The following is a 13,459-nucleotide window of genomic DNA, read 5'->3' as shown; positions in this document are numbered from 1 at the left end:
TAGTGGGGAGTGCCGCTGGGTCGGGGGGGGGAGGGGGTCCGTGGGACCCTGCGGCGGCTCCTGAGAGGGGTCTCGGCGCTGGGGCTGCGCTCCCTGCCGCCGGCGCTGCGCTCCCTGCCGCCGGCGCTGCGCTCCCTGCCGCCGGCGCTGCGCTCCCTGCCGCCGGCGCTGCGCTCCCTGCCGCCGGCGCTGCGCTCCCTGCCGCCGGCGCTGCGCTCCCTGCCGCCGGCGCTGCGCTCCCTGCCGCCGGCGCTGCTCTCCCTGCCGCCGGCGCTGCGCTCCCTGCCGCCGGCGCTGCGCTCCCTGCCGCCGGCGCTGCGCTCCCTGCCGCCGGCGCTGCGCTCCCTGCCGCCGGCGCTGCGCTCCCTGCCGCCGTCCGCCAGGCGGCGCCGCGGGGCCCGGCCCGGCCCCGAGCCGCGGTGCAGTGTGGGGCGGCAGAGATGGCGACGCTCAGCGCAGGGCGGGCGGCCGCGGGGGTGAGGGCGGCAGGAGGCGGGCTGGGGGCGGCTTGCTGCGGCCTGGGCTCCGTCTAGGGCAGGAGATTAGCTGGGGACGGAGGGAGGGTCCGTGTGGGCTGTAGGGATCGCGCTGGGCCGTGGGGAGCGGCCTGGGTGGGGGTCAGGCTGCGGAGGTCAGGCTGGGTAGGGGTCAGGCTGTGGGGGTCAGGCTGTGGGGGTCAGGCTGTGGGGGTAAGGCTGTGGGGGTCAGGCTGGGTAGGGGTCAGGCTGTGGGGGTCAGGCTGGGTGGGGGTCAGGCTGGGTAGGGGTCAGGCTGGGTAGGGGTCAGGCTGTGGGGGTCAGGCTGGGTGGGGGTCAGGCTGGGTAGGGGTCAGGCTGTGGGGGTCAGGCTGTGGGGGTCAGGCTGGGTAGGGGTCAGGCTGTGGGGGTCAGGCTGGGTGGGGGTCAGGCTGGGTAGGGGTCAGGCTGGGTAGGGGTCAGGCTGGGCAGGGGTCAGGCTGGGTAGGGGTCAGGCTGTGGGGGTCAGGCTGGGTGGGGGTCAGGCTGGGTAGGGGTCAGGCTGGCCAGGGGTCAGGCTGGGTAGGGGTCAGGCTGTGGGGGTCAGGCTGGGCAGGGGTCAGGCTGTGGGGGTCAGGCTGTGGGGGTCAGGCTGGGCAGGGGTCAGGCTGTGGGGGTCAGGCTGTGGGGGTCAGGCTGGGCAGGGGTCAGGCTGTGGGGGTCAGGCTGTGGGGGTCAGGCTGGGTAGGGGTCAGGCTGGGCAGGGGTCAGGCTGCGGGGGTCAGGCTGGGTGGGGGTCAGGCTGTGGGGGTCAGGCTGGGCAGGGGTCAGGCTGTGGGGGTCAGGCTGTGGGGGTCAGGCTGGGTAGGGGTCAGGCTGGGCAGGGGTCAGGCTGCGGGGGTCAGGCTGGGTGGGGGTCAGGCTGCGGGGGTCAGGCTGTGGGGGTCAGGCTGGGTAGGGGTCAGGCTGGGCAGGGGTCAGGCTGCGGGGGTCAGGCTGGGTGGGGGTCAGGCTGTGGGGGTCAGGCTGTGGGGGTCAGGCTGGGTAGGGGTCAGGCTGGGCAGGGGTCAGGCTGCGGGGGTCAGGCTGTGGGGGTCAGGCTGGGTGGGGGTCAGGCTGGGCAGGGGTCAGGCTGGGTAGGGGTCAGGCTGGGTAGGGGTCGCGGTCCGCAGCCAGGCAGGGCTGAGGGCTGAGGCTGGAGGCAGCCTCCGGGCTGGGCCGAGGGGATGTGCCCTTGGGTCAGTAGGTCAGGCCGGGCCGGGGTGGTCAGGCCGGGCTGGGATGGTCAGGCCGGGCTGGGATGGTCAGGCCGGGCTGGGATGGTCAGGCCGGGCTGGGATGGTCAGGCCGGGCTGGGATGGTCAGGCCGGGCCGGGGGGTGGGCACCGGAGTGGGTGAGGATCGGCGCTGGGGCGGGGGGCAGTCGATCAGGGCTGGAGCTGAGGTCCGGGGGTGAGTGGTCTGTGGGGGTCGAGGTGGGTGAGGCTGAGCTGTTGGGTTAGGCTGGATGGGAAGGGGGCTGGCTGGGGGCTCTTGCTCTGGGCTGGGGGTTGCAGCCTGGGTGCAGGTGGGAGTGAGGCTGCCTTGGAAAGGGAGGTCTGGCTTGGGGGCCAAGGAGTTGGTCCCTGCAGGCTGAGGGTCTCGGCCTGGGGAAGGGGCAAGGCTTGGGCCGAGGGTGTTGAGGCTGGGAGCTGAGGCTGGTTTGGGCTGGGGGTGTGTAGGGGCTGGGGGTGTGTAGGGGCTGGGGGGGTGTGTAGGGGCTGGGGGGTGTGTAGGGGCTGGGGGGGGTGTAGGGGCTGGGGGGGGTGTAGGGGCTGGGGGGATGTAGGGGCTGGGGGGATGTAGGGGCTGGGGGTGTGTAGGGGCTGGGGGTGTGTAGGGGCTGGGGGGGTGTGTAGGGGCGGGGGGGATGTAGGGGCTGGGGGGATGTAGGGGCTGGGGGTGTGTAGGGGCTGGGGGGGGGTGTAGGGCCTGGGTGGGGTGTGTAGGGGCTGGGGGGGATGTGTAGGGCCTGGGGGGGGGTGTAGGGGCTGGGGGGATGTGTAGGGGCTGGGGGGATGTGTAGGGCCTGGGGGGGTCGGTCTGGACGTGCAGCTGCTGTGCTCAGCCAGGCTGGGCTGTCTCACCTCCCCACCTCCACCCCAGGGTCTCCTGCGTGCCCAGAGCCTCGGGGTGTGGAGGGGGCTGCGATCCTCTGCTGCCCTCCAGCAGCTCCCACGGGCCAAGGTGAGAGTGTCCCTGGGACCCCTGAGCGTGGTTGTTCCCTGGCTGGGTGGGAAGCAGGACAGAGCTAGGGGTGGACCCTGTGCAGTGGGAGTGCAGCTGGGCTGGCTGCAGCGTGGGAGCAGCACACTCCACACCTACTGGAGGCTCTTCTCCAGCCCTGGGGTCCCAGCTCAGCCTCACTGTGAGAGTGAGTGGTTGTGTGCTGGTGCAGCTGAAGCCATGAACCAGAGTGCAGCATGGGCTGCAGATCCTTTTGATCCAGTCCTGGCTGTTCAGTCCTGGCCTCTCCTGTAGCTGCCTGCAGCAGTGAGCAGGGGATGGGAGGGCAGCTGTTTGAGAGGGGGTGAGGTAGGAGGGAGTGGTGGCTGAGCACGTAGGCAGGTCCTGCAGACCCTGTGGTCAGGGAAGATGGGCTGGGGTGGAGAGGGGAAGGTGTTAGCTGTGGAGCTGAGGGTGGAAGACACACCCCCAAGCTCTGGGTAGTGAATCCACAGGGTGTTTGTGGTGCTCAGAATGTGGGGGTGTCCCACCTGGAGGCTGAAAGTGTTTTGTGTCATTGAGGCCACTGAAGGGGAGAGCTCAGCACTGAGATGTTCTTTTGACCTTGAGCATTGGCCTGTGCTGTGTTTCCCCCTGCAGATGCTTTGCTGCTGCTTGAAGTTTAGTTGCTGAGCAGTAGGTGAGGTTCTTTCTGCCCTGGAGCTTGGTTCTGAGATAACAAACCCCAAAAGGGAAGACCTTCACCTTTCTTCCTCACCACCCCTGCTCCCCTGTGCCATTCCACAGTCACTGTTTGCCTGCTCCTCGTGGCACTCAAACCATTTCCCAGCTCCTGTTAGCCTTGCTGCTTGGTCACTGCCTTTGTTTGGTTAAATCCTTCAGGGAGGTTCTTGCCTCTGCCTGGGCCCTGAGGCTGCTTCTGTGGCTCCCCACACCTGCAGCTCAGCCATGTGCAGGGAATTAACAGGCTCAAGCTGTGGGGATTAGCAGAAGAGCTGTGAGAACAGGAGGCAGCTGTGGTGGGGGAGCAGGCAGCACTGGTTAGGAGGTGGATCCTGTGTGGAACAGGGCAGGAATTCTCACTGAGACTGATTTTTGTGTTGAAGACCCAAAGCTGAAGCAGCAGGGTGCTGTGAGGCAGTGTGAGGGCAGCAGGCAGCTGTGAGGCTGTGAGTGCAGCAGGCAGCTGTGAGGCAGTGTGAGGGCAGCAGGGTGCTGTGAGGCAGTGTGAGTGCAGCAGGCAGCTGTGAGGCAGTGTGAGTGCAGCAGGCAGCTGTGAGGCAGTGTGAGTGCAGCAGGGTGCTGTGAGGCAGTGTGAGGGCAGCAGGGTGCTGTGAGGCAGTGTGAGGGCAGCAGGCAGCTGTGAGGCAGTGTGAGTGCAGCAGGCAGCTGTGAGGCAGTGTGAGTGCAGCAGGCAGCTGTGAGGCAGTGTGAGTGCAGCAGGGTGCTGAGAGCAGGGCTCAGGAAGCCCTGAGGACATGAAGGAGGAATGAGGGAGGGTTGAAAACACAAGGCTGTGCTCTTGGCTCCCCATGAGAGGGGCTTCTGTTGCCCAGAGAGAGAGCTGAAGCCTGGAGGTGCAGGGTGAGGCAGGGCCCCTGGGGGGGCAGTGGCTGCCAGGGCCCTGCTGGGCAGGATCCCTGCACCGTGCAGCCCAGGGAGCTGCCCCCGCCAGAGCCACGCCGGGGGGGAGGATGTTCAGCATGTTGTGAAGTGCCCTGTCTCTGGCTTGCTGCCTGCAGGCTCTGGGGGTCCTGTGAGGGCCCCTGTGAGGGTCCCTGTGTGGGCTGCAGCAGCAGGTCTGACCCTGCCCTGCTCTCTCTGCAGTCAGACAATGCCAGGTCAGAGAGCAGCTTCCAGGTCACCATGGTGCCCGGGGACGGCGTGGGCCCCGAGCTGATGCACGCCGTCAAGGAGGTCTTCAAGGTAAGGCCCCCTGCCCCTCCTGGGGCTGGGAAGCAGCTGCAGAGCTGCCCCAAGGTGCTGCTGACCCACAGCCACTCCAGGACCAAACTGGCTGGGATGGTTGGGGTGGATGGCTGCTGATCAGCTGGGTGTGAGCCGGGGGGTGCCCAGCTGGCCAAGAAGGCCAACAGCATCCTGGCCTGGACCAGCAACAGTGTGGCCAGCAGGGGCAGGGCAGGGATTGTGCCCTGCAATGGGCACTGGCCAGGCTGCACCTGGAGTCCTGGGTTCAGTTTTGCGCCACTCCCTCCAGGAAGGACATTGAGGGGCTGGAGTGTGTCCAGAGAAGGACAACTGAAGGGTCTAGAGCACAAATCTAGTGAGGAAGGAGCTGGGGTTGTTCAGCCTGGAGAAAAGGAGGCTGAAGGGAGACCTTGTGGCTCTCTGCAGCTCCCTGAGAGGAGGCTGGAGCCAGGTAGGGATTGGTTTCTTCTCCTGAGGAGCAAGTGATAGGACAAGAGGAAATGGCCTCAAGTTGCACCAGGGGAGCTTTAGGCTGTATATGAGGAACAATTTCTACCCCAAAGGTATGGCCAAGGGCTGGCCCAAGCAGCCCAGGGTCAGGGTCAGGGGTCCCCATGCCTGGAGGGGTTTCAGAGCTGTGGTGCTGAGGGCCATGGTTTGGTGGTGCCCTGGCAGTGCTGGGCTAAGGGTTGGGCTTGGTGAGCTTAAAGATCTCTTCCCAGCCAAATCATTCAGTGCTCCTGGAGGCTGTGTGAGCTGGGGCAGGGCAGGCTGAGCAGACCCAGCTCCCTGGGAAGCCTGCAGCAGGAGGTGCTGTGTGTGAGGGGTGCTGGCTCCATCTCTTGCAGGCTGCCAGCGTGCCTGTGGCCTTCGACGAGCATCACCTGAGCGAGGTGCAGAACATGGCCTCAGAAGAAAAACTGGATGAGGTGGTTGTGTCCATGAAGGAGAGCAAAGTGGCCTTGATAGGTGAGGACTGGTGCTGGTGCTCTGACACCAGGGGCTCTCTGCTGCTCCTGCAGGCAGCGCTGCCCTCGGCTCAGACACCACCAGGTGGTTGTGGGGGACCAGAGTGTCAGTGGTGGGGGCCTGGAGAAGGAGCACAGCTAGCTGCTGAAGAGCTTCCTGAAGGGACCAAAGGGGAGGTGATATCCAGCTGCTTCCTTTCAGGCAACATGGCCCAGAATGGCCCAGAGGAGGCAGGAGCCTCAGTGGGGTCCTGCAGAGTGATCAGCTTCCATACTTGGCTGAGGTGCTGCTGAGCCACCCCAGGCCTCAGCCCTTCCTGCCCCCTCACTAAGCTCAGGTGCTGGCTGTGGCAGCTGTTGCTCTCTCCATGTCCTTGCTTCATGAGCTGTGCCCTCACACCTCTCCATGTTGTCCCCCAGGGAAGATCCACACCCCCATGGAGTACAAGGGAGAGCTGGCTTCCTACGACATGAGGCTGAGGTGAGCTCCGAGCGCCCCTCGGCTGCCAGGGCTGGGCAGCAGCACTGGGAAGGTTGTGTTGGGTTGAGATGGGGCCAGGGGGGAAGGGAAGGGGAGTCAGAGTGGTTAGTGTTGGAAGGGACCTTTCAAGGTCACCTGGTCCACATCCCCTGCAGCCAGCAGGGACATCTGCAGCCAGAGCAGGCTGCTCAGAGCCCCAAACAACCTGGCCTGGAGTGGTTCCAGCCATGGGGCATCTACCACCTCTCTGGGCAGCCTGGGCCAGGGGCTCACCACCTCAGCACAAGCAGTTTCTTGCTCCTCTCCAGCCTGAAGCTCCCTCTTTCAGTTTCCAATCATCACCCCTTGTCCTGTCACCACAGGCCCAGCTAAAAGATTGTCCCCAGCTTTCTGATCAGCAAATCCAAGCACTGCAAGGCCACCAGAAGGTCTCCCTGGAGCCTTCTCTTCTCCAGGCTGAACAACCCCAACTCTCTCAGCCTGGCCTCACAGCAGAGCCCTCCCAGCATTGCTGTGGCCTCCTCTGGCCCTACTCTGAGAGGTCCCTGTCTGTGCTGAGGACTCCACCAGCACAACATCTCCAGGGCTCTGAAAGCCCTTCAGGGGTGGGGACTCCATCACTGCCCTGGGCAGCTTGGGCCAAGGCCTTGACAGCCCTCTGGGGGAAGGAATTATTCCTCGTGTCCAAGCCACCTGATCACCAACCCAGTCTGTGAGGGGAGGGAGGGAGGGATGGATGGATGAGTGCATGGATGGAGGGGTGGATGGATGAGTGGGTGGGTGGATGGAGAGATGGATGGATGGGTGAGTGAGTGGAGGGATGGATGGATGGATGGATGGATGGATGGATGGATGGATGGATGGATGGAAGAAGGGGTGGGTGGATGAGTGGGTGAGTGGATGGAGGGAGGGATGAGTGGGTGGATGGGTGAGTGGATGGAGGAAGGGGTGGGTGGATGAATGGGTGGCTGGATGAGTGGGTGAGTGGATGGAGGGAGGGATGAGTGGATGGAGGGGAGGGTGGGTGGGTGGATGAGTGGATGGATGGAAGGGTAGCTATGGGAAGGTAGCAGGAGGTGAGGAGCTGCTCCCCCCATCAGCAGCTGTCACCCCAGAGCTGGCAGGGACAGGTCACTGCCCCAGGAATAGCTGCTGGTGAAATGCTGAGCCTGCTGCCGCCCTGGCAGGCGCAAGCTGGACCTGTTTGCCAACGTGGTGCACGTGAAGAGCCTCTCAGGCTACCAGACGCGGCACAACAACCTGGACCTCGTCATCATCCGTGAGCAGACCGAGGGCGAGTACAGCGCCCTGGAGCACGAGGTACGGCTGCTGCCCACCCTGCCCCCGGCCTGGGGCCTTGCCCTGCTGCCAGAGCTGCCCAGCACCGCTGAGGAGCCGGCTGGGGCAGCGCTGATGTGCCTGTGGTGGAAGCGGGAGAGCGTCCGGCCCTGGGAGCGCCCGCGGGGCCTGGGCTGCTGCGGGAGGGCAGGGACCGGGGGTAAGGGACTGGAGTCAGAGAGTAATAGAATCACGGGCTGGCATGGGGTGGAAGGGACCTTTAAAGGTCATCTAGTCCACCCCCATGAAGTGAGCAGGGACATCTGCAGCTAGATCAGGTTGCTCTGTCCCATCCAACCTGACAGGGAATGTTTCCAGGGCTGGGTTATCCATCATCACTCTAAGCAAGCTGAGCCAGGGCCTCACCGCCCTCGCTGCAAACAGTTTGCTCTCTCACCTGCTCTGAATCTTCCCCTTCTGGTTTCAAACCATCACAGCAGGCCCTGCTAAAAAGTCTGTCCCCAGCCTTCTGGCAAGGCACTCTAAGCCCTGAAAAGCCACCAGAAGGTCTCCCTGGAGCCTTCTCTTCTCCAGGCTGATCAACCCCAACTCTCTCAGCCACCTGCTCTTGGTGGGGGGTGATCAGCTGTCAGGCAGAGATGCCTGATCTCCAGCTGAAGGTGGCAGGGTGGGTGCTGGGCAGGGCTGTCCTCTCACCCTGCCCTCTGTGCCCAGAGTGTCAAGGGAGTCATCGAGTGCCTGAAGATCATCACCAGGGCCAAGTCCCAGCGCATCGCCAAGTTCGCCTTCGACTACGCCACCAAGAAAGGGCGCTCCAAGGTCACGGCTGTGCACAAGGCCAACATCATGTGAGTGTCCCAGGGGCAGGCCTGGAGCGCTCCTGCCCCTGCTCGTGGCTCCAGAGGGGCTGGGATCTCCCTGGCAGTTGTAGCTTTCCCTCTCTGTGCAGCCCTGTCCTCAGCCTGGGGCCAGACAGCTGCACCCCAGGGCTGTCAGCTGAGAAGGGCAAAAGCTGCTGGCACTGAAAGCTGATCCCTCGCTGCCCCCCTGCCCCGAGTCACCACCCAGGGCTGCAGCTGTGCTGTGGGGTGCTCTGGGCTCACCTTCCCTGCCCTGCTGCTGTCCCCATGCCGCTGCTGGCACACAGCCCTGTGCAGAGCCTCTGACGTGCTGCTTCTCCCGCAGGAAGTTAGGTGACGGACTCTTCCTGCGCTGCTGTGAGGAAGTGGCAGAGCTGTACCCCAAGATCAAATTTGACACCATGATCATTGACAACTGCTGCATGCAGGTGAGACCCCAGCTCCCTGCCCTGGAGCCAGGCCCTGAAGATCTGAAACCTGAAAAGCTGTTGCCTGTGGCCAGCCTGCCCATCCAGGTGGTCCCTCTGGCCCAGGGTCTGCTCCTCGTGCACGGCAGGAGCTGCTCTGCTGCAGGGCCTGAAGGTGGCAGGCAGGGATGGTTAGAATCACAGGATCAGAATTGCTTTGGTTGGAAGAGACTTCTAAGGTCACTGAGTCCAACCTTTAAGCCAGGTCACCACCAAACCATGGCCCTCAGCACCACAGCTTCGAAACCCCTCCAGGGATGGGGACTCCACCACTGCCCTGGGCAGGCCAGGCCAGGCCCTGACAACCCTCAAAGGGAAGAAACTGTTCCTCATGTCCAACCTCAACCTCCCCTGGTGCAGCTGGGCTGGCAAAGCCCTGCTGGGTGCCACAAGCCTGTCCCTCCCAAAGCCCTTCAGTAGCTTCTGGCCGTTCCTTGAGCACACCCTGGGGATGCGCCCAGCCCGGCTGGGCTCTGCCGCTGCGCCGGATGGATCACCCTGCCCTGCAGCCCCTGCGGGGCCTCAGGTCCTCTTCTTCTCCCTGGGCAGCTGGTGCAGAACCCCTACCAGTTTGACGTCCTGGTGATGCCCAACCTCTATGGGAACATCGTGGATAACCTGGCAGCAGGGCTGGTGGGCGGCGCCGGCGTGGTGCCCGGCGAGAGCTACAGCGCCGAGTACGCCGTGTTCGAGATGGTGAGCGGCCGGGGCTGCCGGGGCGGGGGGTGAGCGGCCGGGGCTGCCCGGGGCGGGGGTGAGCGGCCGGGGCTGCCTGGGGCGGGGGGGGTGAGCGGCCGGGGCTGCCCGGGGCGGGGGGGGTGAGCGGCCGGGGCTGCCGGGGCGGGGGGGGTGAGCGGCCGGGGCTGCCCGGGGCAGGGGTGTGAGCGGCCGGGGCTGCCCGGGGGGGGTGTGAGCGGCCGGGGCTGCCCGGGGCGGGGGTGAGCGGCCGGGGCTGCCGGGGCGGGGGTGTGAGCGGCCGGGGCTGCCGGGGCGGGGGTGTGAGTGGCCGGGGCTGCCCGGGGCAGGGTGAGCGGCCGGGGCTGCCCGGGGGGGCGGCGAGCGGCCGGGGCTGCCCGGGGCAGGGGTGTGAGCGGCCGGGGCTGCCCGGGGCGGGGGGGGTGAGCGGCCGGGGCTGCCCGGGGCGGGGGGGGTGAGCGGCCGGGGCTGCCCGGGGCAGGGGGGGTGAGCGGCCGGGGCTGCCCGGGGCAGGGGGGGTGAGCGGCCGGGGCTGTCCGGGGCGGGGGGGGTGAGCGGCCGGGGCTGCCCGGGGGGGTGTGAGCGGCCGGGGCTGCCTGGGGGGGCGGCGAGCGGCCAGCGCTGTGCTGACACCCTGCCAGCGCCCCACCAGCGCCCCGGTGCCTGAGGCCAGGGTGTGGTGGATGCTCCCTCACTGTGGCCTCTCCTCCCGCAGGGTGCCCGGCACCCCTTTGCCCAGGCCGTGGGCAGGAACATCGCCAACCCCACTGCCATGCTGCTCTCGGCCTCCAACATGCTGCGGCATCTCAAGTAGGTGCCTGGCATGGGGCGGGGTGGGCAGAGCTGGGCCAAGGAAGGGACTGACCCCAGCTGCTTTGCTCTCTCCAGCCTGGAGTTCCATGCCAACCTGATCTCCGATGCGGTGAAGAAGGTGATCAAAGGCGGCAAAGTGAGTGCTGGGCAGTGGCTGTGCCAGTGCTGGTGGGTGTAGCTGTGCCAGTGCTGGGCAGTGGCTGTGTAGCTGTGCCAGTGCTGGGCGGTGTAGCTGTGCCAGTGCTGGGCGGTGTAGCTGTGCCAGTGCTGGGCAGTGGCTGTGTAGCTGTGCCAGTGCTGGGCAGTGGCTGTGTAGCTGTGCCGGTGCTGGGCAGTAGCTGTGTAGCTGTGCCAGTGCTGGGCAGTAGCTGTGCCAGTGCTGGTGGGTGTAGCTGTGCCAGTGCTGGGCAGTAGCTGTGTAGCTGTGCCAGTGCTGGGCAGTGGCTGTGCCAGTGCTGGTGGGTGTAGCTGTGCCAGTGCTGGGCAGTAGCTGTGTAGCTGTGCCAGTGCTGGGCGGTGTAGCTCTGCCAGTGCTGGTGGGTGTAGCTGTGCCAGTGCTGGGCGGTGTAGCTGTGCCAGTGCTGGGCGGTGTAGCTGTGCCAGTGGTGGGCAGTAGCTGTGCCAGTGCTGGTGGGTGTAGCTGTGCCAGTGCTGGGCAGTAGCTGTGCCAGTGCTGGTGGGTGTAGCTGTGCCAGTGCTGGGCAGTAGCTGTGTAGCTGTGCCAGTGCTGGGCAGTAGCTGTGCCAGTGCTGGTGGGTGTAGCTGTGCCAGTGCTGGGCAGTAGCTGTGTAGCTGTGCCAGTGCTGGGCGGTGTAGCTGTGCCAGTGCTGGTGGGTGTAGCTGTGCCAGTGCTGGTGGGTGTGAGCGGCTCCAGGCCTGAGTCTGTGGCCTGCTCTCCCCGTTCAGCCCCCAGCCCCACGTGTGTGGCTGTGGGGGGCTGTAGCCAGCCCTCTGTGCCCGCCTGGGGGCCCAGCCCTGCTGCCTGTAGTGGTGCTTGATGCTAGGGGAGCTGCTGGGGAGGTCAGGCCTCCTCCTCCCGTGTCCCCGGCCGGGGGGCTCGGGCAGGGTGCACAGAGGGACTCTGCTCTCCTCTCCCTCCCCTGCCCCCAGGCGCTGCCCTGCTCTCACCACCACATCTCTCCCCTGTTTCTCCCCTTCCCTGTGTTGGATTTCCAGGTTCGGACCCGGGACCTGGGCGGTTACTCCACCACCTCTGACTTCGTCAAGTCTGTGATTGACAGCCTGCACCCCCACTATGGTGCCTAGGAGCCCCCCGGGCCGGGGTCGCCGCTGCGCCCTCCTCCAGCACCTCCCCCTAGACAACAGCCCAGCAGCCCTTCCTCCCCTTTCCCTCCCCTTGTCCAACCCCCCTGCTGCACTAAGGGAGGAGGAGGAGGAGGAGGGAGAGGGTGCCCCAGCCCCTCTGCCCAGTAATCACCCCCAGCCAGCCCAGCAGGGACTGCTGCAGGGACCAGTTGGAGTGAGGGTCCCTGAGGACCCTCTGGTTGATGCAGGCAGGGTCCCTGCTGTGCTCTCCGTGTGAGGAGGGCAGCGAGGGGCTCAGGGGTGATAGGCAGCTCCCCCCTGAGCTCCACAGGCAGCTCCTGGGGACAGTGGGACCATGGTGGCTGTAGGAACCTTCCATCCAGAGAGGCTTTAGCAATAAAGGGACCACAGGGCTGACACCAGCAGCGTGCCAGGGTGCCCTGCTCTGCTGCCCCATGCAGGGGGTGAGGCAGCTGTGAGGCTTTGTCACCCCCTGCGTGCTGGGGACCAGTGCAGGATGTGGGGATGCTCTCTCTGCTCCCCACTCTGAGGTTGTGGCTGGTTTGTACAGGCTGGGTACAGGCAGAGGGCTCCAGGCTGAGCCACCCTGGGCACAGGACTTCCCCAAGCTGCCACCCTCCTCCACAGCAGCACTCCATAGGGGTCGAGCCCCCTCTGAGGGGCTGCCAGTGGGCCCAGGGACCAGCAGCAGTGTGGGGCTGGGCTGTGGAGGCGCTTGGTGGGACCACAGAAGCTCTGGCCTGGTGCTGTGTGTGTGAGTGGCTGGGACGTGCCCCAACGCTGTGCTGTGTACTCCTGCTCAAAATAAAGGGTCCAAGACTCCCCTCCAGCCCTGCCCCCACCGTGCTGCTCCCCATCTGCCTCTGCCCCACACCGGGGTGGGGGACATCAGCCCAGGGAAGGGCTCTGCCTTGGCATTGGTCCTCTGCTGCTGCCATGCCAGCTCGGGGCAGCTCCTGACCAGCTGCTTTTGGGGTTGCTGAGCCTGGAGAAGGCTGCAGAGGAAATGTTCTTGTAGCCTTTCAGTGCTGAAAGAGGCTGAGAGCAAAGCTGGAGAGAGGTCACGTACCAGGGCCTGTTGGGACAGGGCAAGGAGCCATGGTTTGAAACAGAGGGAGATTGGGACTGGAGAGAAGGGAGAGGTTCCTGCTTGTAGAGGGGTGAGGCACTGGCCCAAGTGTCCCAGGGAGGTGGTCCCAGGGAGGTCAGGTTGGTTGAGGCTCTGAGCATCCTGCTCCAGTTGCTGCTGACTGCTGGGGTGGGGACTGGATGACCCTGGAAAGGTCCTTCCAGCCTAAACCAGTCTGATTGTGTGACTGCTCTTGTGGGGCTGTGCTGGAGCCAGAGATGAGGCAGCATGCTGGAAGGAGCCTCAAAGTTGTACGAGGGAGGGGTAGCTTGGACACAAGGAACAATTTCTTCCCCCAAGGAGTCATAAAGGCCTGGCCCAGGCTGTGCAGGGCAGTGGTGGAGGCTCCTGCCTGGAGGAGGCTCAAAGCCCTGGAGCTGTGGTGCTGAGTGACAGTTCAGCAGTGCTGTGAGGGCTGGCCTGGCTGATCTTGGAGGGCTCTTCCAAAGGATTCTGTGGTTCTGCTGTGCACACCTGGACACATTTTGGGGTGCCCCAAAGCCTGGTGTCCCTCATCCCCCTCAGCAGCGCTCCTCTGGCAGCCTGTCCCCATCGCTTCTCCCTAAGGCAGAGGCACCTCCGGGACATGCAGGAAAGGCCTCAGGCAGCCCACTCCTCAAACCCCAGCACCCAGGCTGGGGCCAGGGGGGTCCCCAGCGCGCTGTGGGCCCCCTAACACCGGCCTCTCCTTGCAGGTGCGCACAGCGGACATGGGGGGCTACGCCACCTCCGTGGATTTCACCCAAGCCGTGATAGCCGCCCTGGATGTGTAGGGCCCTGCCTGCCCACCTCCCACCCGGTAACTTATTGCTTCCCTCCAATAAACGTGGCCTCTGCAGCACCAGGGCT

The 13,459-nt window shown here is 65.5% G+C and overlaps 1 protein-coding gene across 2 annotated transcripts; it reads left to right on the top strand.

Annotated features, from left to right (window-relative positions):
- The first annotated feature begins 415 nt into the window (after nt 1–415).
- Nucleotides 416–13,451, top strand: IDH3B (isocitrate dehydrogenase (NAD(+)) 3 non-catalytic subunit beta). Of its 2 annotated transcripts, none has more exons than XM_068149374.1 (12): nt 416–476; nt 2,601–2,681; nt 4,509–4,607; nt 5,459–5,579; nt 5,999–6,059; nt 7,247–7,379; nt 8,073–8,206; nt 8,544–8,646; nt 9,235–9,381; nt 10,097–10,191; nt 10,270–10,330; nt 13,306–13,451. In XM_068149374.1, exons 1-12 carry the CDS (start codon nt 441–443, stop codon nt 13,381–13,383), a joined length of 1,149 nt encoding a protein of 382 aa, XP_068005475.1. In that variant the 5' UTR covers nt 416–440; the 3' UTR covers nt 13,384–13,451. The 2 variants fall into 2 exon arrangements, with proteins under 2 accessions (XP_068005475.1, XP_068005474.1); XM_068149373.1 differs by lacking the exon at nt 13,306–13,451 and adding an exon at nt 11,371–12,310.
- The last annotated feature ends 8 nt before the right edge of the window (nt 13,452–13,459 follow it).

The sequence above is a fragment of the Melanerpes formicivorus genome, unplaced genomic scaffold (assembly GCF_026170545.1).
Source record: "Melanerpes formicivorus ecotype bairdi unplaced genomic scaffold, bMelFor1.0.p_v2 SCAF_18, whole genome shotgun sequence".
In the NCBI taxonomy this organism is placed as follows: domain Eukaryota; kingdom Metazoa; phylum Chordata; class Aves; order Piciformes; family Picidae; genus Melanerpes; species Melanerpes formicivorus.
This window is presented reverse-complemented; position numbering and strand designations above follow the sequence as displayed.

Bases quoted from the DNA above. Each gene is read 5' to 3' on its own strand.
- IDH3B (XM_068149373.1), top strand. From the start codon at position 441: ATGGCGACGCTCAGCGCAGGGCGGGCGGCCGCGGGG. The intron at 477-2,600 runs GTGAGGGCGGCA...CCTCCACCCCAG, and splicing joins CAGGGCGGGCGGCCGCGGGG to GGTCTCCTGCGTGCCCAGAG. The intron at 9,382-10,096 runs GTGAGCGGCCGG...CTCCTCCCGCAG, and splicing joins AGTACGCCGTGTTCGAGATG to GGTGCCCGGCACCCCTTTGC.